The 21,676-nt window shown below is 39.6% G+C and overlaps 6 protein-coding genes across 10 annotated transcripts; 3 read left to right on the forward strand and 3 right to left on the reverse strand.

Annotated features, from left to right (window-relative positions):
• Positions 1-1,096: 1,096 nt before the first annotated feature.
• On the reverse strand, positions 1,097-3,193 carry LOC104705730 (high affinity nitrate transporter 2.7). Its single transcript, XM_087462411.1, has 2 exons — positions 1,687-3,193; positions 1,097-1,598 (listed from the first exon to the last, which is right to left on the reverse strand). Exons 1-2 carry the CDS (start codon positions 2,841-2,843, stop codon positions 1,298-1,300), a joined length of 1,458 nt encoding a protein of 485 aa, XP_087318537.1. The 5' UTR covers positions 2,844-3,193; the 3' UTR covers positions 1,097-1,297.
• A 50-nt stretch (positions 3,194-3,243) lies between these two features.
• LOC104705731 (polyribonucleotide nucleotidyltransferase 2, mitochondrial-like) lies at positions 3,244-9,231 on the reverse strand. Its single transcript, XM_087462410.1, has 17 exons — positions 8,712-9,231; positions 8,295-8,450; positions 8,022-8,192; positions 7,790-7,915; positions 7,547-7,708; positions 7,356-7,475; positions 6,921-7,058; positions 6,419-6,581; positions 6,114-6,239; positions 5,876-6,006; positions 5,485-5,704; positions 5,317-5,400; positions 4,999-5,078; positions 4,782-4,925; positions 3,848-4,585; positions 3,637-3,749; positions 3,244-3,534 (listed from the first exon to the last, which is right to left on the reverse strand). The coding sequence occupies exons 1-16, from the start codon at positions 9,030-9,032 to the stop codon at positions 3,639-3,641; spliced, it is 2,991 nt and encodes a 996-aa protein (XP_087318536.1). The 5' UTR covers positions 9,033-9,231; the 3' UTR covers positions 3,244-3,534; positions 3,637-3,638.
• Positions 9,232-9,433: 202 nt separating this feature from the next.
• On the reverse strand, positions 9,434-13,050 carry LOC104705732 (isocitrate dehydrogenase [NADP], chloroplastic/mitochondrial). Its single transcript, XM_010421799.3, has 15 exons — positions 12,579-13,050; positions 12,362-12,405; positions 12,166-12,275; positions 11,900-11,937; positions 11,736-11,813; positions 11,535-11,588; positions 11,348-11,449; positions 11,167-11,255; positions 10,973-11,076; positions 10,814-10,882; positions 10,609-10,724; positions 10,481-10,515; positions 10,261-10,403; positions 9,957-10,079; positions 9,434-9,649 (listed from the first exon to the last, which is right to left on the reverse strand). Exons 1-15 carry the CDS (start codon positions 12,856-12,858, stop codon positions 9,556-9,558), a joined length of 1,479 nt encoding a protein of 492 aa, XP_010420101.1. The 5' UTR covers positions 12,859-13,050; the 3' UTR covers positions 9,434-9,555.
• A 97-nt stretch (positions 13,051-13,147) lies between these two features.
• On the forward strand, positions 13,148-15,252 carry LOC104705733 (uncharacterized). Its single transcript, XM_087462412.1, has 4 exons — positions 13,148-13,299; positions 13,538-14,034; positions 14,131-14,375; positions 14,839-15,252. The coding sequence occupies exons 2-4, from the start codon at positions 13,586-13,588 to the stop codon at positions 15,102-15,104; spliced, it is 960 nt and encodes a 319-aa protein (XP_087318538.1). The 5' UTR covers positions 13,148-13,299; positions 13,538-13,585; the 3' UTR covers positions 15,105-15,252.
• Positions 15,253-15,356: 104 nt separating this feature from the next.
• On the forward strand, positions 15,357-15,850 carry LOC104705734 (uncharacterized). The gene has a single exon (XM_010421801.2). The coding sequence runs from the start codon at positions 15,389-15,391 to the stop codon at positions 15,737-15,739; it is 351 nt and encodes a 116-aa protein (XP_010420103.2). The 5' UTR covers positions 15,357-15,388; the 3' UTR covers positions 15,740-15,850.
• A 563-nt stretch (positions 15,851-16,413) lies between these two features.
• On the forward strand, positions 16,414-20,953 carry LOC104705735 (DEAD-box ATP-dependent RNA helicase 46). 5 transcript variants are annotated; one of them, XM_010421805.3, is made up of 10 exons: positions 16,513-16,714; positions 17,206-17,496; positions 17,647-17,802; positions 18,067-18,135; positions 18,536-18,679; positions 18,907-19,176; positions 19,270-19,620; positions 19,721-19,998; positions 20,082-20,435; positions 20,525-20,953. In XM_010421805.3, the coding sequence occupies exons 2-10, from the start codon at positions 17,215-17,217 to the stop codon at positions 20,643-20,645; spliced, it is 2,025 nt and encodes a 674-aa protein (XP_010420107.1). In that variant the 5' UTR covers positions 16,513-16,714; positions 17,206-17,214; the 3' UTR covers positions 20,646-20,953. The 5 variants fall into 5 exon arrangements, with proteins under 5 accessions (XP_010420106.1, XP_010420104.1, XP_010420107.1 ...); XM_087462413.1 differs by having other exon boundaries at positions 18,576-18,679; positions 20,522-20,953; XM_087462414.1 differs by having other exon boundaries at positions 18,576-18,679.
• Positions 20,954-21,676: the final 723 nt, after the last annotated feature.

Genomic DNA, 21,676 nt, shown 5'->3' on the forward strand with positions numbered 1-21,676 from the left:
TAATATTTAAGCTAGTGTACTACAATTTTTGGGGTGAGATTGTGTACTACCACCCATTATTGCCCAATCCCTTCATAACTTTGTGTGTATATATATTAGTTCCGCATCAGTTTTCAGGGGAATCGGTACTCGAATTGTAACTATCCTATAATTTAATACTGGTTCAAAAGAGAGAAAAAATATCGTCAAGGTAGTGGATCTCGACAGGGTCGACATGAGAACACATGTGCAATCAACGACTGTAATGACGCCACGTCATTATTACATTACATCTCTCGTTTTACATGTGTTCTCAGGTCACCCCTGCTGAGCTCTTTCTCTACCGTCCAAACTTATCAACGTGACAACGTCGGTGACTTCCTTCATTCACCAAAATTAATGGTTAGTTTTTACAAGAATTTATAATGTTACATATCGGAATAAATGCTTTGAATGGCGACTGATAACTAGTATAATTTAATTTTCTTGCTCTTTGTCTTTTACAAGATGTGCCAAAGAAACAGAGGCAAAAAGAACCAAAACAATGAGTTTTTTTTTTTTTTTTAAAACCAAAACAATGAGTTGATCAAAATGTTTGTATGTTACCTTTTTTTCTTTTTTTTTTCTTCTTCTTTGACGTCAACTTCCTTCCTTTTCCACTAATATAAACATGCAACACTATAGGAGTTGATTTGTTACAGTCACTTAGTCTAATTAGTACTATTCCAAGATATATATACAAAGAGGATGCAAACTAATTAGCTGGTTTGTTTTGCAATGGCGTCAGCTCAATTGTTGTTGTTTTTTAAAAAAATATGTGAATTTTCATTCAAGAAAATAAATTGTAGTGTCTACAATAGCTTGATACAAAAGATAGTCCTTGCCCAAAAAGATAAAAAAACAAGAAGATATCTGTGGAACATAAGAGTTGGTAGAAGCACACCTAAATAGATCTAAGCCACACTTGCATTGACCTTTTGAAGTTTTTACGATGGCTCTTCGCAAGGATGGCATCACGAACCTGCCTATCCAGAACCTTGAATAGAACATGAGCTGGTGTTGCGGTGTTGTTATGAAACCTTGAATAGATAGCTGAATTGTTGTTGTGGAGTGACAATTTCAACACGAACAAGAACATATATAAAATTTTAAAGACTGTTTGACATGACAAACAGCCAATTCTTCCTTAAGTCTTCCCTTAACATTTTAATCCACAAATCCCCTTATAATAAAGATTAATCTGCCTAGTGTATTAATTACTTTGGCCATTACCCATTACTTCTGATATGGCCAAATGCTTAGCAGCTCAAATACGCAATCAACAAACGGGACGAAGTATACCACTTCTCACTTTACCATCTTCCTCTTCATCGTCGTCCAGAAGTCGCCGGGAAACATCTTCACTTCCAGAAGACGACGACGAAGGGCCACAACACATTCCACCCCAACGTGGAAAGTAAATAGATGTAACAGAAAGTGAAAACACAAACATCATCAAACCCATAAGTGAAATACTTCTCTGTTTCCTAACACCATCGCCTGAAAACAACAGATACTGCGTCACCACCGCACCCACAGTGCCGCCACTTCCCGTAATCCCCGCCACCATTCCTAAAGATCTGTGTCAATTTCATAAAAACAAAAGTTAACCGAATAAATCAAACCAAACCAAACCAAATCAAAATCAAACCGACGCTTAACCAAAACCTGGAGGAGACGAAAGGGACGACGCCAAAGACAAGGCCAGAAGCAGCTTGAACAAAAACAGAGAAGACCCACATGACGGCGATGGATCCCCAGAGCGAGTTAACTCGTCCGAGTAACACACACAACAACCCAGCCACCGATTGCACCACCCAGAGTCCCCAGAGCCTCCCTCTCATCCCGAATCTCTTCCCCAGCGCGTCCGATATCATTCCTCCCGCCGGTCGCGACGCTATGTTCGATATCCCGAAACTCGCCGCGATCGTCCCCGCCGCCTCCAGATTCACCCCGAATCGCTCGTAAAAATATCCGGCGATCATGTTATCCGTCGTGAGCTCGACGCCGTACGAGTATCCGTAGAGCAGAGCTAAGACCCACGCTCTGTAATTCCCAAGTCCGCCGATAAGAATCTCAACGAAATTGGAATGTTCTCCTTCTCCTTTATCTCCTTCCGGAGTTCTGATTTTGTTCTGTTTCGATGTTTCTCTGTTGCCGCTGGGAGTATCTTGGCCGTAGAGAAGAACGAGTACGGCGGTTGTAACCTGAAAAACGGCGGGAAACACGAAAGACACGCGCCAAGCAAAGGCGCGTGGAAAGAACTCGGCGACGGTGGAGTAGATGAGAGGCATAAGGAGCTGAGAGATACCGGCGCCGACGTTAGCCCAACCTGCTGAGACGCCGTTAGCGAGGCCAATGACGTTACCGGAGAACATGGATGACATCCAGTACTGATTGGCTACGAAATTAGCGAGGGAGAAGCCGACGAAGAAACGAAGGAGGATGAACGACGTCGGAGAGGATATGAAGGCGGCGGAGAGAATAGCTGGAGCGGTGAGGAAAGAGAGGATCGCCGAGGAAGTTCTTGGTCCAATGAGATCACAGAGTGGTCCCATAGCGAGACGAGAGAAGATAGAGCCAACGAAGGAGGCGATCCCGGCGGCGGATACGGTGGATTCAGAGAGGTTGAGGTCGGAGGAGATGACGGGGACGAGAGGAGGGATTGAGAAAGTGGAGAAGAAGCAGGAGAAGAGTGAGAGCCATGCTAGGTGAAAGGCTCGTGAGTGAGGTGAGGAGAGAGAGAATGGCCGGAACACGGTGGCTCGGCCGTCGGAATCCACCGGGACAGTTGTATGTGAAAGCGACGGTTGAGATGGCTCCATTACTCTGGGAGTAGAAAAACTCGCTGACGACGACTCTTACTTACACGACCACCCAATGAAAACGTTATCTTTGAATTTAAATTTTCCTTTTTTGGTAGGTCAACTGAGTTTAATCTTTAAATGAACATTTCAATGGTAGACATAAAAACTAAAAAAAAAAAAACATTTAAAATGTGTGAGAGGCAAACTTTTGGCAATTTTCGAGTGTAATTTACAAAAATATCTAAAATACATATTTAACCGAACAAGAACCAAATAAAAGACGTACAAAATTCTTCTTTTGTTCTTAATAAAAATAGTAAGATATTTGGACAACTCATATCTGTCAAGAAAATGCTATTGGGATGCGTAAGTTTTTTTTAGCTGCCGACTAAGTTTTTGTATTTTTGCAGAAACGGGATAAAAGCGATGAAACTTACGTTACGCACCTTTCGAAAATCTTAATACGATCAGTTACTAAGAGTATTACACTAAACAGACCCGCCACATCGGTTCCATAAAACACCCCCCAATAAAAGAGAAACAAAACAACACGCCAAATTCACCGGTCGGGTTGAATTTCTCTTTGGTCTACCCGGTTATCGCTACTGATTGCATTAGTTTTCCCTCGAGGAAAACTCCTTTGTGACGCCAATGAATCTATCTACCTTGCTCACCAAAATCAGCTAAAGATCATCTCTTGATTCAATCCCTGTGATTAAAAAAAAAACATTTGAAGGAAAAACTCTCGTATGATATTGATTCCACATGATCCCTTGGGTTGAAAGCCTTCTAGAGAGGAAAGAGAGTTTACCACTAGTCTTCCTCTTCATCAACCAAAACCATCTCAGGGATTCCTTTTGTTGTAAAACTTGTACATTTTACTTGCAATGTGTCTCCCTCTTCAAACTCTGTTTCTTCATTATCCTGTACTCATACATAGTAAGCAAGCAAGAATTAAGTATCGCTTCAACTTAACTAAGAACATGGGAGAACAAGTAAAAGGGTAACTTTCTGAAACATACCTCGAATTTGTACATACCGCGGATTCCACCACCTAAATCAAGAACCAATCCAAGGGGTCGAACCTGTTGCACCTTGGCCATCATCTCTGTTCCTATTTTCAGTTCTCGGGTACTAACCGTTGCACTCTCTTCCGCCTTGTTCTCATATTGATCCTCCTTCCTAGTTGATTTCTTAGCTTTTGAAGATGATACTAGATTAGAATCAGAAACTATTGAAGCTGTGCTATTGTTTTTCGGAGAAGCGGGTTTTAGTTTCCTGTCTTGCTTCAGAGTCTCACCACATTCAGCTATAATTTCTTCTGGAGCACAAAGTTCAAGTGCCTCTTTTTCCTTTTGTGACGCAGTCAGTTTAGAGGCAGTGGATTTGGGTTTCCGGTCTGGTTTCGGTGTTGCGGCGCGTTTAGGTTTGTTGTTCTTGTCCACAGGGGAAGATTTCTCTGCCTCATCACACTCTACAGCAGTACGGATGACAACTGCAGGAACTGCTAACTTAGATTTCTGAGGTGGCGTAACGATACTGGGCATGCTTGCAACTGTCTCTCCAACACTAGACGTTTCTATGGAGACTGTTGACGACTCTTTCATCACCGGGTATTTCTCAGGATCAGATTCTGGTTTGCGTTTGGGTTTGGGCGACAATGCTTTGAGAGATAATTTAATGTTACCGCGGACATCGGTATCGATGCACTTCACCGTGATGTAGTTGCCAATAGATAATACATCTGAAACCTTGGAGACCTGGAGGGTTGCATAAACACATGGTAAGTTTAAACCAAATCTCAACTAGAGTAATGGCAAACAAACAAGAAAACTCCGAGATCGTCGCTCTAAGCATTGGCAGGGAGAAACATCTAGGTTTACTTGAGAAAACCATAGGGAGAAACATTTAGGTTTACTTGAGAAGCGGACACAGTTTTTCATTAAGAAAGCTTACTGGTTCATGAGATAGCTCAGACATATGTAGTAGACCTTGCTGACCACCACTGAACTCAACAAATGCACCGTACTCTTTTATAGTTACCACTGTGCCTTTGTACACCTCACCAGCAACTATTTCACGACCAATGATGAGGTCAACCTGAGGACATGCATATAATCAGAATTCATGGAGAATCACTGATCAATTAAAAGCTGAGCTGGCGGAAAGATACCTTTTCTTGAGCCTTTTCCATCACAGCCTGATTCTTGGCAACAATAGTTAATGTTCCATCGTTAATAGACAATCTTGCACCTAAACAAAGAAACTTCTTTTATCAGAAAAAATCTTCCAGCGAAACTATAAGAAACCATGTGAATATTATTCATAAGTTTATGAATTCCATTTTGAAACTACAATCTTAAAAGCACTTGACTTCTTCAATCCAACACGATCTTTTTAGTCTTTAAAGGTCACCCTTGAGTTTTCTTCTCAACTCTTTCTATCCAAATAAAGAAGCTTTTAACAATTAAAGTTGAAGTCAATAAATAACCTGTTTCCTCTTCAATTTTTCTCTTGAGTACACCCATAGGTCCGATCAAGCTACGAAGTGAGTCATTGCTGTACTTCAACGTTGCTGCAAGACAGACATAAGTTCTGGAGTTTGAGCAGGGGAAATCCTATTAGTTAAGGTTACCGAAGATACAAGTGGGAGAGAGACCTAGCCGAGGAGAAGAAGCCCCATCCTGGCTTCGTGGGGAATTTATGTTTCTCTCCATGTGGTCAAGAATCTGAAGACGGGCTTCACGTGCATTTTCTAAGGATTCACAAACTATGTCCAACGGTATTCCAGCTGGCTTTATATCCAGCTGAATCGCTGTCACACCATTTCGTGTGCCAGCAATCTTGAAATCCATATCTCCCAGATGATCTTCCAAACCCTGAGAAACCAATGTATGTATTGCTATAAAATCTATTTTTATTAACTTAATACTACTCATGGTTAAATAGACAAAGGTTATATTAACTACTGCACTGCCGCACATTTCAGTTTCATGATTAATCTGATCACATAACAAGAAAAGACAACAAATTAAAAGAAGAGAACTCACCAGAATATCAGTTACTATACGGTAGTCCTTTATTTCACCACTTGATGGATCTACATCGGTGACAAGACCAACGGAGACACCCGCAACATGAGCTCGCAGAGGGATTCCGGCATCCATTAATGCCATACTACCTGAGAAGCGAAACGCCTTTCATTATGAAGTAAAATAGAAACACATGATAGTTTGCACCGGCTTGCAAAAACAAAATACAAACTGGCCTGTGAGTGAGAATGAATACCTCCGCAAACGCTTGCCATTGACGTGGATCCATCTGAGGACATTACTTCTGAATTTATACGAACTGTATAAGGAAAAGCCTCTTCAGGGGGCAAGACAGCAAGCAATGCTTTCTCAGCAAGCGTTCCTACAGAAATGGTAAAACGCAGTCAAGCATAAAGCACAGAAAAAATTTCCTTAGATGACAAAAACACTAGTATGTCAAAGAAAAATAAGACAAAAAGATCTATGTTCTATTATAAGCTAGAGTTTGATATACTTGAGGACATTAAACGCAAATAGAAAAAAAGGAATCAAAGACCTTACCATGACCAACTTCACGCCTGTTAAGGCCACCTCGTTTTCCGACTTCATTTGTACAATATGGAGGAAAGCTGTAGTGAAGCATAAATCTCTTTCTTGGGGGGCCAACAAGGGAATCCAAGCTTTGTGCATCTCCCGGGGCTCCAAGTGTGACAGTACAGAGCACCTTTTAACACACATACAAAACATCTTTAAGCAAGATTCTCATTAAATGCAGTTGACTGATTAAGCTTGTCTCCAACAACTTCAGGCTACATTTTTTGAACCGGCAATAGAATGAAACTAAGCTAGGAAAGCAACCCATATAAATGATACAAAGCACAGAGTAATGTCATTGCTTACAATGTAAAAATTCAGGGATTTTTTTAACCATCTGCTACCTAATACCACGAGATTCTCTTTTTTTTTGGTTTGGTGCAAAAGGTTTACATTAATAGGCTTTTTTGGGAAGTAGAGGTTTCTACCATAATTTTATACACTCTGCAACTAAAGTTTCAGGACGAACCTGCGTATCTCCACGTGAGAAAAGTGCTGATCCATGCAGCGCAGGTAAATAACTGGATTCGCAATAGATGGGCCTAACTTCATCAAGATTTCTCCCGTCAACTCGAAATCCATCTGATATCATCCTTGAACGGACTACCTGATATTTTAGTCAAAGTGAAATAGTAGTAAGACAGTGAACAAAGGAGAAAAATGCAAAAGCCTATAACACATTACTAGTGACTGTCTTTGCAATCTCTTGAGATGTGTCTGAAAGTAAAATGAAATTCATAAACTTATGAATAATAATTGATTAGACAAAAGATAATTGATATTGCTATTTCTTATTTAATTATCTGATTCAAGTGCTCGTTTTTATGTCAAGTTTATCAGGACGGGTTCGCCCAAAATAAGAGCAAAGAGGAACCAAATATAATTCCAAATTTACAAAGCCTACCTTCTTTCTCACTGTATCAACAGCCTTTGGAAGAATGCTCAAGCTTTCTTGATCACCTTCTTCTTCAAATACTTGTCTTACATCTTTTCCAATGTTATCTAGAGCCTCTCCACGTTCAAACTGGATATATAAAATTATGAGGCTAGGAGCTTAACATCAAATTTTGAGATGGAAACAAAGCGAGCACACACCTTTCCATAAGAAGGGTCAGTAAAGACGGATTCAATACGCGTTGCAGCCAAGTCAGTCACTTTTTCTAAAGTTTTCTCAGAAAGCATGGACAATTTGTACTCCTTCTTTTGTTTCCCAGCTTTTTCTGCCAATCTTATTTGGGGATCAAGGTACTTAACAGCCTGTGTAAAAAAAACGATTCAAGACTAGGAACTCCAAGAAAGGTTACATTGTACTAGGAACTCCAAGGTTCTTGAACCTACCTCTGGATGAGCTAGCCTCAGGGCAGCTGCTAAATCTTTCTCTGAGATTTCACGGGCTTGAACATCAATCATCATAGTCTTCTCTCTTGTGCAAGCGTATATCAAATTAAGATCACTTGAGCTAAGCTATACACCGATTTTGACCAAAACAAAAAAAGTCGAAAAAAAAATGAAACAGAGCCGACAATTTGTAAAAATTTAGACAATATACCAATAAATAAACTGCTGTTACCTCATCCATTGTTGGATTGACAACAAACTGCCCATATATCCTTCCTATTCGGATGACTCCAATGGGTCCTCTCCATGGAACATCCGATAGCATTAAGGCAGCTGATGATGCATTAGCTGCTAGTATATCTGGATCCTGCTTCCCATCCGACGATAGAACACTAGCCATTATCTGCATGTGACCAAATTTAACAAATGAAGATAAACCCAAATTTACAAATGAACACTTCCACATAGGTCTATTTCCTACGAAATTAGAGAAAAGAAATCATACCTGAACTTCATGGTAAAACCCTGAAGGAAACAAGGGTCTGATTGGTCTATCAATGAGCCGGCCACATAACAGCTCCCGCTCCTTTGGTGCACCCTCTCTTCGCATATATGTATTTGGAATCAAACCTTGAGCGTATTGCTTCTCTTGATAGTCAACCTGACAGTAGTTCACAAGAAGTATGATAAACATCAGTTTAAAACAAAACACCATGAACCCATCAATTTAAATGACAAACTTCTCTTGCGGGAAAAATTCACAGATTCCTGGAGAATTCTACAAATACATACAACCTAAAAGGTACCAAGCATACACAGACCATTTCTTAATTCCTCACAGATCATAGAGTCCGTAAGACAAATTCAACCATAATAGCTTCAAAATCGGGAAACTATAATGATGAAAAGATATGCAACATACAGTGAGAGGCAAGAAATCTCGGGGCGAGTCGGTCTTAGCACAGGTAACGGTAGAGAGAACTTTGGTCTGGTCCATGCCGAGAACAACTGAACCATTAGCGAAGCGAGCGATTTTGCCAGTCTCGAACGAGACAACGCGGGATCCGACTTCGAACTCCTCCTTAAAAGATTCCAATATTTTGGTTCCTGCGGAGGCCGGCGAGTCCGGATCAGAGGGAGCGAAACCAAGGCGGCCAGAGCAGATGGTACGAAAACCTAAAGCACGCCATGCGAGAAGATTTGGAAGAGAAGATGACCTAGCTCGATTCACAATCGATGACATTACACATACACTGAGAGAGAGAGAGAGAGAGAGAGAGAGAGGCGGAGACGAGAGGGAGAACGGTAAAGGGTTTAACGCACCGGTGAAGTTGAGACTGAGCCGACAACATATAACTAAAAGAAAGGGTTTTAGCGGTCCCGGTCCGGTACGGTTCTGCTACAACCGAATTTTCTTAACATTTAATTAAACCGACCCCCATGATCTCCTGTTTTAGTTAATTTTGAGCATTGGATACATACAACTAGAGCCTGCGTGTGTTTTAAACGTGAAGTTTATTAACTTATTAACTTGGGATACTCATAATGTAGATCGCCATTGAAGGCAAGAAAACTCATGTTTGATACGAAATGTAAAATAGATACTGTCACTAGTAATTCTTAAATTAAAACAACTTGGAACTATGAAACAAAAACGTTTTTTTATTTCCAACAAAAAATCATTCAACCGCCAACATCATTTAGTTTTATGCTACGTTATGAAATTATTATGGCGAGCATTATTTTTGTATTGTTCTCAGAAATGTTCAGACAAGAGGGATTTCGTGGAGCTGTGTTTTGAGCTTGGAGGCCACTGCATCAATGAACTCTTCCGTGTTCAAATACGAATCCCTACTCGCCCTGCATCAAAAGTTTCATGAAACCCATCAAGAGCAATAATACAACAGTAACAGGCTAACAGCATTAAAACTGAATGCAATACGAATTGGTTTGGCTTTGGCTAAATGGTTTCCTATCAATATACACAACTTAATTTGAAGACTTGCCAGCACATTCTTCAGTTTCTTCGGATCAGTTTCAGATTCAATTTCGGGTTTACTTGGTTATAAGTTTTAATCATTTAGACGGTTTGAGCTCTTTTTTTGTTACATGCAAATGACCAGTAATGGAAAAGTTGCTGCTAATGAGGAAAGGAAGGGCTACTTACTTGGGACCATGAATTAAAAGGGCTAGATCCTTGGTCATTTTCCCTGTCTCAACAGTGTTTACACACGATGACTCAAGCTTCTTGACGAAATCCATTAGTTTTTCGTTCTTATCCAGTTTTGCCCTTAAGCAGTAAAAAGGGCAGAAGACTCCATCAGATGATGATCAAGAGGAAGCACAAGAACGTTGCAAGTGGAATAGATAGATACATGAATAAACGCAGAACTCAGTTAGCTAATCTAGCTAGAATAGCAAAACATAGGATGATAAAGTTGTGTGTGAAAGTCTGAAAGAGGCTTAGATACCTGTGTTCCAAGCCTCGTGTCCATGCAAATATGGAGGCGATGCTGTTAGTACTGGTTTCTTGTCCCTTTTGGTGCAGTCGAAAGTGTCGAGTTACAGTTCCATGAGCCGCCTCTGACTCGAGTGTTTTCCCATCAGCAGACAACTGCAACAAATTCTATCATGTACAGACTTTTTTTTGCAAAGAGAATTGATACTTGACTGTAGGTTTATGATACAAACCAAAACGGAGGTCATGAGACCTAATGAGCCAAACCCTACATTTAAAGAAGGAAAAACAGTAAGAAGTGTTAAGTATGTTACTTGCTTTACACAAATAAACATTCAAGGATTGTAGGTTTAAATTATACCTTGGGCAAGAAGATCACTTTGAACATCACCATCGTAATTTTTGCACGCCCAGACATAGCCACCTTCGCTTTTTACTGCGTAAGCCACCATGTCATCGATCAAGCGGTGCTCATACCTAAAACAACAATACCATTTACATATTACCTTTACTAACGAAAAGGGAAGCAAGATGCAAACTTTAAGTAAGAGCATAAAGATATTAACCAGATTGAGTGCTCTTCAAACTTTTGCTTCCAATTCGCCTCATAAACTTCTTGAAATATGTCCTTGAACCTGTATTGTTCAACCAGATTATAGAGCAGCTCGCTTATGCAAACCCGAGACTTAGAGATCATCAAGAAGGCGGGAACATAGAAAACAAACCTGCCATCATATTTCTTGAGAATTGTGTTCTTGGTGCTCAAGTATAGTGGCCATTTCTTATTAAATGCGATCGCCATAGATGATTCAGCAAAACCTCGAATTGACTGGCATATCACAAAACACAGTATGGTGGTTAATAAAATCTTGACAACCAGAGTGAATAAAACTAAAGCCAATTAATAAAAGAGACATACCTCATCTACATTGTACATAGCTAGTGCGACTCCTGGGCCTTTGAAATCATATACACCTAGCTCCACAGGTGCGTTCCCATCTTGTGGGACTAATAAGACAATGAGACTTATTCACTTCAATCTGAACTAAATAATTGAAGAATCATCATGGTCTAATGAATATAGTTTGGTATGGTCTTACCAAAAACCATTTTCAACTTTCCTGGCCCATTAATAACTGTATCAGTGGCACGATACTGGTCACCAAAGGCATGCCTACCAATGCATATTGGTTTTTTCCAACCTGTAAAGACAAAAAGAATTGAGTTCTCACGTGGTATCTATATACATATCCTAACATAGATTCATAGCAAGGCAACAAAAGTTACCAGGAACAAGCCGGGGGATATTGCTGCACATGATAGGTTCACGGAATACAGTTCCTGGAAAACATTGAAAACTTTATGTAAAAACAATGAAGATTGAAAAAGAACCTGCTAACTGGATGAAATAAAAAGTTGCAAAGCAATTTAACCAAGATATCCCTATTCTGAAAACATGCATTGTTCTTTAATAATAGAGAGACAAACCATCTAAAATGTTTCTGATTGTCCCATTAGGACTCCTCCACATTGATTTCAGTCCAAACTCCTTTACTCTACCCTCATCTGCCAAAAAATAACAAAGGGAAGATATAAAAATGCTTCCTATGATGCAAACAAGCAGCATATGTGTTGCGAACGACATAAAATACCAGGAGTTATAGTGGCACATTTGATAGCAACGTTGTACCTGCAAACGTAAACAGTTTAAAGCGCAAAATCAATTTAATTTCACATAGAGAAAGAGTAATATCGAATTTAAGCCACAAAAAAAAAAAGGCAATCATTTGTTGAAAAAAGAGTCTGCAAAGGCGAAATAAGAGGCCAAAACTACAAACTACAATTCAGGCTTCAAAATGTTTTCTAATACAAACGAGAATCTAAACCAAAGAAAACGCAAAGAATCAGTAACACTTACTTAAGAGCTGCTTCTGCACTTTCAACTGTAACCTTGTCATCAGTAGCATCACGATTCAGAATCCCCAAGTCGAAGTACTTAATGTCCAAATCCAGATAAGGAAGAATAAGCTACAAACATAAGAAAACAACATGTGAGCTCAGTCCAAAAATATATAATCAAAAGGTGCAAACTTGGTGATAAATTACATCCTTACTTTCTCCTTTATCATAGTCCATATCACCCTCGTCATCTCATCGCCTGAACATTTCCAAAGTATATATAAAAAAATTAAAAAAAAAAAAAAAAACATTCTCTGGGATACCAAACTTAGCAAGGAACACAAGCAAATCACTTTTTAAGATATCATCCAAAACCAATTATCTAGAAATTAACATTTTCTATGATTCTAAGTACCAATCATAGAGCCTCACCATCCATTTCAACTATAGGGTTCTGAACCTGAATTTTATCAGAACCGCCTGAAGAGGCAAAACATCGAACAGATGATGCGCGTAGAAACTGAACGGGAAAAGCGACGCGATTCCTCGAAACGCCACCCGAGAATATACCGGAATTGAGAAATCCCGGAGACTTCCATGAATTCCGAGTGGAAACGAACGAAGACGATAAACCAGCAGCGGTTGATGAAGATAACATGGCGGCGAGGCTAGCACTGTACGTGAAAGCGCCGTGCGTGAGCTTATTCAGCATCCGAGACTCCGCACTCAAAACTCTTTTCGTTCGACGTCGACCACTGACTGAATCTGACTGACGCGTCGGCAAGTTTATTGTTAAAAGTGTGCTCTGAGCTATATTACGATGACGGTTCCGGCGAAAAAGGAAAGAGAAGAAACAAAAAAAAAAAAGGAGAACCGAATTTTAAGTAGGCCCAACGAAAGGCCCAGTCAAATTAATCTCTGTGCTATAAACCAATCCGGATTAGCCGGTTCGAATTGACCAAATCTGTAATATGGTCCGGTTAGTCTCAATTTCCGATTTTGATTTGTAAACAAAAAGAAAAAAGGAAAGCGAAAACCCTACTGAGAGGTTTTATTTCTTTGTCTGGTCAGATTTGTTTCTCACAAACATCATTACCCAAACTCCATTGTTAGCTCAGCTCAAGTTCTTACCTTCTCTTCTTAATCTTCCTCTGTGAGTATCTTCGATTTTTACTATTGCTTTCTGTTTATTTTCTTATAGAAGCCGTCGCTTTGTCTAGTCGTTGTGTTTCCTAAGGTTTCTGGATCCTTAATCAAACTTAATTATCAATGTGTTTGAACTGTTTAATGTTGCTTAGCTTTGTATTGATAATTAGTTTGCGATTATATATCTGTGATTTGTGAGAATCAATTGTTTGTTAAGTAATTAACACGAGACTTTGACTTTTCAGGACAGAACTGGTTGTACCTTAATCTACAAGTGATTCCGTAATCTCAAGATGTTACCAACTGAGTCAAAGAAATCCTTGTCATTCAAAAGGTGTATTGAAGTTGGAGACTTGGTTATTGTTTACGAGAGACATGATGTGATGAAACCTGTGAAAGTAAGCAAAGACGGTGTGCTTCAGAACCGTTTTGGTTTCTATAAACACTCTGATTGGATCGGGAAGCCATTAGGGACGAAAGTATTCAGCAACAAGGGTAAATTTGTGTACTTGTTGGCTCCAACTCCTGAGCTATGGACATTGGTTTTAAGCCACAGGACTCAGATTCTTTACATTGCGGATATTAGCTTCGTTGTTATGTATCTAGAAGTTGTGCCTGGCTGTGTTGTTCTTGAGTCAGGCACAGGAAGTGGTTCGCTTTCTACTTCACTTGCTCGAGCTGTGGCTCCAACTGGACATGTGTATTCGTTTGATTTTCACGAGCAACGAGCTGTCTCTGCAAGGTATAAACTTCTTCGATGTTTTAGCTCTCTGGTTGTGCTTTTGTCTTAAAGGTCTAGTCCTTACGTATCTTTTCTTTTACTTTTACTTTGCAACAGGGAAGATTTTGAGAAGACGGGAATTAGTAATTTAGTAACCGTAGAGGTTAGAGACATTCAAGGAGAAGGTTTTCCTGAGAAATTGTCAGGTTTGGCTGATTCGGTTTTCCTAGACCTTCCACAGCCTTGGCTCGCTGTTCCTTCTGCAGCAAAGATGTTAAAGCAGGATGGAGTTCTCTGCTCTTTCTCACCTTGCATCGAGCAAGTACAACGCACTTGTGAAGTCCTCAGATCAAATTTCATAGGTAAGCTTATCCTCATTTACAATATCTCCTTTACTTTCTTTTCCAATACAAACTGAAAGAGCTGTAGAAGTAAGATCTGACCCATTATCTGAATAATTCTACCTTGGAAGCATCCTAACATCAAAGTTCTAAAGTAGTGACTTTGGGAGTGAAACCTCTTCTCAAATATTCAAATCCTAGGACTAAAAATAAGTTGTGTAGACTTAAGTTATGTTCTTTAGTCTACCCTTTTTTCCAGTATGTATCATCGACTTTCTATTGTTAGTCACACATCTTTGAATTAATAAGTCGAAAGGATCTCTTTAAGTAGATGAACTTCTTTAGAGAAATAGTTTTGGCATTCTTTTTGGCTTGGAAATCAGGGGAAGCAAAGCCAACTGTCATTAAGTAGGAGCGTATTAATTTTCTTGTTCCCTTGTGAGTTTTGTTTGATCTTATGACTGATGTGTTTTGAATTTTGCAGAGATAAGAACTTTCGAGGTGCTTCTCAGAACATATGAAGTGAAGGAAGTGAAAATGGATACTAGTAGTATGGTTGATGAGAGCCACGAGGAGGACAATGGGGGAACGAGACCTTGCAAGAGAAAACACCGTTCAAATGAAGACGACAACGTTTCACGTGACAACTCTTCTTCTAATGCTACTTCAGTCGTCATGGCTCGACCTTGTAGTGAGGCAAGAGGTCACACCGGTTACTTAACGTTTGCAAGGCTCCAGTGTCTAGCTTAGTCCAAATTCTCTAATCAGTGGATTAATCTCAAAGTTACCATGTATTAGATATTACATGATTTTATGTCATTACGCTTTTCTGTGTTGCGAGTTTGTTTGTTTTAATACAAAGATTAAAATTTGGTGATGACAAAACAAAACAAAAAAATCAAAACTTGGAATACAAGTGTAAATAGGAAAAATAGTTTCGACAGGTATATAAATAAATAGATTGTTATACAAGTAATGATATATTTATATTTAGAAACGCGTTTCCTTTTCTCGATGGGAGAAGGAGACATGTAATGGCACTCTATAAATATCAAAATATCAATTCACAATCCATTCTTCGAAAGCCTGAGATCAAATTTGTTTCTTATTCTCCTAATCCCTTTTTACCATCAAGAATTATGTGTCCGTTGAGGTTCATATTAGTGTTCTTCTCGGCAGTACTCGCAGGATATATGGCGTGGAGGACGGTGAATGCTTCCGCGGAACTTTTCTCAGACGAGCCATCACCAGTCGAAGCGAATGATAAACAAGGACGATCTAATTCGAAAAGAAAGGTGGAGAATGGTTTATGGATGTTCGTTGATATGGCTAGCGGAAGGTACCTTTGGAGAAATCTCAAGGAGATGCATCAGAAGACTCAATGACGAAAGATATAAAAAATTTCGCCTGTGTCTGGCCTATAATGTGTAGAAAGTTTAGAAAAAGAAGAGAGATTCATTGTTCCTTCGTTTTCGTACTTCTTCTTGAATTTTGTAATCTCATTGATTTTTTTTTTTTTTTTAAGGTGAACATATATACTTTCAATGCTCGTATATCTTAGAAGTTACAAATAAACCTTATTCTCATCGCTAACATTATATCTTAGAAGTTAACAAACGAACTAAAGATACACCATTACCAAGTAGCAACACCCAAAAATAACATTAAAATTGTTTGAAAAGGTTAAAAGGTTATAGATGTACTAGCTAGAGAAACAAATCTTGTGAAACGAGATGATACAAAGCCCACAGAACGTAAGAGTATAGCATGGCGTATAATTTGTTTTCAGATACTTCATATAAGTGTGTTGGCGGCGATGCATTTAGATGGAATACAGTACTTAATCCTTCTTATAAGGTTTTCATAAAAAACAAGTTTGTCTTCATCAAAATCATATGTCGATGTAATTGTGTATAGTCTGGTGATTATCTTAATTAAAATGCGCTCTTAAGAAGCGAACACGATGTCGCCGTCAAACGAACAAAAGTTGTGATTGACTTGAAAAGATTAAAAAGTTAATTGTAGTATATTAATATGGGTCAAATCAAAGTTTATAGTTGCGAGAAGAGGGGATTAAGCCCAATGAGGTATAGAGAGGGCCCTCTAAGAACAGATATTTTTTTCCTTTTTTTAAAGACAGTTGTCGTTGTTGGAACCTAACCGGCACGCATTTCACTCCTTACTTTTCTCCACTCCAGTCTCTCTCTCTCTCTCTCTCTCTCTCTCTATATATATATATATATATATATATTCAGCGTTTCTTCTTCTCTGTGGCGTAGCTTTCTAGAGAGGAGGAATCTAGGTCGTGCTCTGTGATTTTTTCTCATACTCTCTCTCTCTCTCTCGACAGTGAAAGCTCGGTTCGTGTTTCCAAAACCACATTTTTTAGATTTTGTCTTTTCTTCGTTTACGAAAAATTTCAATAGTCTCTCTTGCCGTACGGTTTTCTGTATTTGGGGATTTTAGCTGCATTGTTTACTTTTCGTAGTTCCTGGTGCAGATTTCTCTGTTTGATCTTGTTTTGTCTTGTTGTCTGGAGAGTAACTAGGTCGAATCTGTTCTTCTGCATGTTAGGGTTTTTGTTGGCCTTGTGTCTGAACCTGTGGTGTTATGACATAAACAGAGACCCATTTTGACATAGTTTCGCTTTAGACCTAAAAAAAATCTATGCTTTTTGGGAAAGTGATGGACTTTGTCATATGGCTGCTTTTTTTCGCTTCTGTTGATAGTTTCTTGTAGTGAACTGTTTTGTTTTTCTTTTCTGGGAAAGTTGTTTTTTTTTTTTTTTTGGTTTCCTATTGATCATTTAACTGAAGCTGTTATTCGCTTTGACTTGTTCTTCTTCTTTCAGGTATTTGGTATGGCTGCTGCTTCTACAATCCGTTACGCCCCTGAGGATCCAAATCTTCCTAAGCCATGGAAAGGTCTTGTGGATAGTAGAACTGGGTATTTGTACTTTTGGAATCCGGAGACCAATGTTACTCAGTACGAGAGACCAGCTTCTTCCGCTCCTCCCAAGCTTGCTGCTACTCCTGTAAGCTCTTCACTTCAGACTCAACAATCTTCTTCTGGCAAGGAAGAGGATAAGTATAATCGGGGCAGTGATGGGCCTAAGTCTGATTCTGGATCAAGGTTCACTGAGGTACTAACCTATGTCTGTTGCTTTGTGGCTAATTTCTACTGTTTAAACTCTCCAAAGTTTCATAATTACTATTTCAACTTGCTTGCCACTCTGGAGTCATCATCTTTCTTGGTGATAATGTATCTTCAAATTTGCTTTCATTTGGAACAGGCTGCAAGAACTGGACCAATATCTTCTAATGATGCTGCGAGTGGACCAGGGAATGCTGCATCTGGTGGATCATCTGTCAAAGGGCCTCCTTCTTCGGCCACAGGAAATGAATTGTCCCCAGAGGCCTATTGCCGCCGCCATGAAATTACTGTCAGTGTAAGTATTAGTGAGATATGAGTTTCTTTCTGAGTCTCATCTGTTCATTCTCCTCCGAGGTAGTACGCACAAACAGTTGCCTGCCTATTTTGTATCCAGCTTCTGTTCATGTACTCAGATAGTTGTCATTATTGGCACTACCTATGTATTGACAGGCTAATATTGTTAACTTTTATTGAAGCTTTGCTTCTTTTAGTTCCTATCCATTGACTATATAAGTTTCTATATCCTGCTGACTCTGAGATTCACTTTTCATTTGGGTAGGGAGGCCAAGTGCCACCACCTCTGATGTCTTTCGAAGCCACCGGTCTTCCCCCAGCGCTTCTGCGGGAGGTATGGAATCATCTTTCTTCTAATATCACATCAGTTTCAATTATCCTTACTCTGTTTTTGGTTGGGGAGTAAGCATGACTATCCTTACTCTAGTTAAGCTAGATGATTGTCGCGTTTTTTCCCCAACCTGTTGCATTCAGTGATTTATGAGGGAGGTATTTAGTCTGCGAGCTTTAACTGTTTTTGTTGTGGGGGAGAGGGGCAAGTGGGCTATATATATACACACATATAACTGCATAGTGTGATGGACTATTTTGAGTTTCTTTTGGCTGGCTGTAGTAATTTAAAGAGGGAGCTATTTTGCTGAATATTGCAGATTTATATTATCTGCCAGCAATACTTGTCTGTCTTTTGAGTGTTCTATTCATTTAGTATTTACTGGAGGGTCTGTATTGAGTAGAGTCACAATTTTATGCCACATGCGCTCTCTTTTGTCCCAGGTGCGATATTTGCTCTTGGAGGAGCTAATGTCGTACGCTGTGCCACTTCTTTGGGGTCCTTGCAAATTATTTGGAGTGCCCTTTTTGGTGGACCAAATTTTTTGGTAAGGGGATTGCAACTTCACCCAAAGCTTGTGGCATAGCCTGTTTGATGTTGATATATCGTTTATCCATCGGGTCCTGACAGAAGTAGAGGTGTCCTCCTGCTGCAGGTTTCAACATCTATTGTTGCCTGCAAATGGGAGGATCATGCTTCATCTGTCTCCGTAAACTCAGAATACTCTTGGTGTTTCTCTGCTGAAAAGAACATCCTGGTTTTTTGTTTTGCCAGGTATACAGTGCAGGATTCTCTGCTCCTTCTCCAATTCAAGCTCAGTCGTGGCCAATTGCTATGCAGAACAGAGACATAGTTGCCATTGCTAAAACAGGCTCTGGAAAAACTCTGGGTTACTTGATTCCTGGTTTCATGCATCTCCAACGGATCCACAATGATTCACAAATGGGCCCAACGATCTTGGTATTGTCACCTACTAGGGAGTTAGCCACACAAATCCAAGTTGAGGCTCTGAAATTTGGCAAGTCGTCCAAAATTTCGTGTGCGGTAAGTCAAAATCCTTGAATATACATAAGTACTGAACATGATATTTGATAAGCGTCTTATTGAGTGATTTCTTGATGATTATTTGTATTGTAGTGCTTGTATGGTGGAGCACCCAAGGGTCCTCAGCTGAAGGAAATAGAAAGAGGTGTTGATATTGTTGTTGCAACTCCCGGGCGGCTGAATGATATCCTTGAAATGAGGAGAATCAGTCTGCATCAAGTGTCTTATCTTGTGCTGGACGAGGCTGATAGAATGTTGGACATGGGGTTCGAGCCTCAGATCAGGAAAATTGTGAAAGAGGTTCCCACTAAGCGTCAAACCCTCATGTACACAGCAACGTGGCCAAAGGAGGTCAGAAAAATTGCATCTGATCTTCTTGTTAACCCTGCCCAAGTCAACATTGGTAATGTTGATGAGCTTGTTGCGAACAAGTCCATTACTCAGGTGTGGGTTTGATTTCATTTCATCTTCATTTTGGTTTCGATTCTGTTAGAGATAATGACATAAGGGATCTGATAGTTTATGTATTTATCGAATAATACAGACTGTTGAAGTCTTAGCACCAATGGAGAAACATACAAGGTTAGAGCAGATACTGCGGTCTCAGCAACCGGGCTCCAAGATTATTATTTTCTGTTCAACAAAAAGGATGTGTGATCAACTAGCACGGAACCTGACCCGCACGTTTGGAGCCGCTGCTATACATGGAGACAAGTCTCAGGCTGAGAGAGATGACGTGCTGAACCAATTTAGAAGTGGTAGGACTCCTGTTCTTGTTGCAACCGATGTAGCTGCTCGTGGGCTTGACGTTAAGGACATAAGGTATGATGAATATGATAGAAAGTTTCAAAATTCAACCGAAAGTTGGAAAACCAATGATCCTAATGGATAACTGTGATTCACAGGGTGGTGGTCAACTATGATTTTCCAAATGGAGTGGAGGATTATGTTCATAGAATCGGAAGAACTGGAAGAGCTGGAGCAACCGGTTTAGCTTACACCTTCTTTGGGGACCAAGATGCAAAACATGCTTCAGATCTTATCAAGATCTTGGAAGGAGCAAATCAGAAAGTTCCTCCACAGGTCCGTGAAATGGCTACACGTGGTGGTGGGATGAACAAATTCCGCCGCTGGGGTCCACCTTCCGGTGGTTCTGGTGGCCGTGGCTATGGTGATTCTGGTTATGGTGGTCGTGGGGATTCTGGTTATGGTGGCCGTGGTGATTCTGGTGGTAGAGGAAGCTGGGGTTCACGTGACAGGTAAATAACAAGACAAACTACTCATTCGATCTCTCAATGATTCTTATTTTCAGTATAAACTTAAAGATCAGTTTTGGTGGTTGTAGCAGTAGCAGCTCGGGATGGGGAAGAGAGAGAAGCCGTAGTCCTGAGAGGTTCAACGCAGGTCCACCGTCGACTTCTGACCCACCTCGCAGCTTTCACGAGATGATGATGATGAAACAGAGATAACTCATCGTTCGTTTTAACCAAATGGGGGCAATATACATAGTAGAGACCCTTTCTGTTCGGTTAATTATTCATTTTGTCTGCTGTGTGTTTGTGTGTGGAACGAAGTCACCAGTACTTCTAACATCAAACACACCCGAAGTACTTCTAATGTTTTGTTCGACGAGAAACCCTTTTTTGTTTATATAGTGAAAACAAAGACTCGTTATGGGTTGGTTCTCTCTTTGGTGGTGTTTAAGTGGAAGATGTTTAAGCTTAATGTATATCAGACCCTCTTATTTAGAATGAAGTTACAAGTTTGTTTCGTTTAATTTGGCATTGATCTATCTGCTAAAAGTCTACAGAGCAATAATAAATTAATGATGTAATTATAGAGGAACCAATGCAGATTAGTGCTATATCATTGTTAACAAATCGATATAAAAACCAGTCACGACTACTCTTAATTGCTTCCTTGACCAACGTGTCTCTGCAAGTATTACACACTCTGGATGGCTGAACCGAAGTTTTCGTCTTTTTAAACATTGCTCCCCAGTACCTAATTACTTGGATATAGTGCTGAAAACTTCAGAATTCTCAAGTTTCCATTTAACAAGTTGCTGAGTTTCTAGCTATTCCTTACAAACTCAACTTTTCAGTATCAACACCATACAGTCAGATGATCAGATCTGCTACTGTAATCCAACACAACTAAGCAGATGAGAAGAAACATATATCACACTAATTTTGTCTGTAAAGCACTGTATGATCTCTATCAGGAACGTCTAAAGAAGCTAATTTCAAGAGGGATGACATTGATAAATTAATGCCAAAGGTGTTGTTTGGAATCTGACAATATCAATCATGTTTTTTTATCTTGTTAGTATAACAAGATTGATGCTTTGAGATGTGATGAAAGCAATGCAAAATGTGGAAGAATGGGTCCAGAGTAAGAATTTATTATTGGGAGATTTACTCAAATGTACTCTAAATTAGGTAATATTACCAGAATAACAAATCTTTTTTTTATTACTAGGATATTTCGTGTATTTTCA

The sequence above is a fragment of the Camelina sativa genome, chromosome 8 (assembly GCF_030686135.1).
Source record: "Camelina sativa cultivar CO46 ecotype springtype chromosome 8, ASM3068613v1".
NCBI lineage: Eukaryota > Viridiplantae > Streptophyta > Magnoliopsida > Brassicales > Brassicaceae > Camelina > Camelina sativa.

Bases quoted from the DNA above. Each gene is read 5' to 3' on its own strand.
- LOC104705732 (XM_010421799.3), bottom strand. From the start codon at position 12,858: ATGCTGAATAAGCTCACGCACGGCGCTTTCACGTACAGTGCTAGCCTC. The intron at 10,725-10,813 runs GTTAATATCTTT...TTGTTGTTTTAG, and splicing joins TTTGAAGAGCACTCAATCTG to GTATGAGCACCGCTTGATCG. The intron at 10,404-10,480 runs GTTTGTATCATA...AATTTGTTGCAG, and splicing joins GTCTCATGACCTCCGTTTTG to TTGTCTGCTGATGGGAAAAC.
- LOC104705733 (XM_087462412.1), top strand. From the start codon at position 13,586: ATGTTACCAACTGAGTCAAAGAAATCCTTGTCATTCAAAAGGTGTATT. The intron at 14,035-14,130 runs GTATAAACTTCT...ACTTTGCAACAG, and splicing joins CAACGAGCTGTCTCTGCAAG to GGAAGATTTTGAGAAGACGG. The intron at 14,376-14,838 runs GTAAGCTTATCC...TGAATTTTGCAG, and splicing joins CCTCAGATCAAATTTCATAG to AGATAAGAACTTTCGAGGTG.
- LOC104705731 (XM_087462410.1), bottom strand. From the start codon at position 9,032: ATGTCATCGATTGTGAATCGAGCTAGGTCATCTTCTCTTCCAAATCTT. The intron at 5,079-5,316 runs GTTATTTATTGA...TTCTTTGTTTAG, and splicing joins AAAAATTGAAGAGGAAACAG to GTGCAAGATTGTCTATTAAC. The intron at 3,750-3,847 runs GTATGTTTCAGA...GTATGAGTACAG, and splicing joins GCGGTATGTACAAATTCGAG to GATAATGAAGAAACAGAGTT.
- LOC104705735 (XM_010421805.3), top strand. From the start codon at position 17,215: ATGGCTGCTGCTTCTACAATCCGTTACGCCCCTGAGGATCCAAATCTT. The intron at 18,136-18,535 runs GTATGGAATCAT...TGTATTGAGTAG, and splicing joins CCCCAGCGCTTCTGCGGGAG to AGTCACAATTTTATGCCACA. The intron at 20,436-20,524 runs GTAAATAACAAG...TGGTTGTAGCAG, and splicing joins AGCTGGGGTTCACGTGACAG to TAGCAGCTCGGGATGGGGAA.
- LOC104705730 (XM_087462411.1), bottom strand. From the start codon at position 2,843: ATGGAGCCATCTCAACCGTCGCTTTCACATACAACTGTCCCGGTGGAT. The intron at 1,599-1,686 runs GTTTTGGTTAAG...AAATTGACACAG, and splicing joins GTCCCTTTCGTCTCCTCCAG to ATCTTTAGGAATGGTGGCGG.
- LOC104705734 (XM_010421801.2), top strand. From the start codon at position 15,389: ATGGCACTCTATAAATATCAAAATATCAATTCACAATCCATTCTTCGA.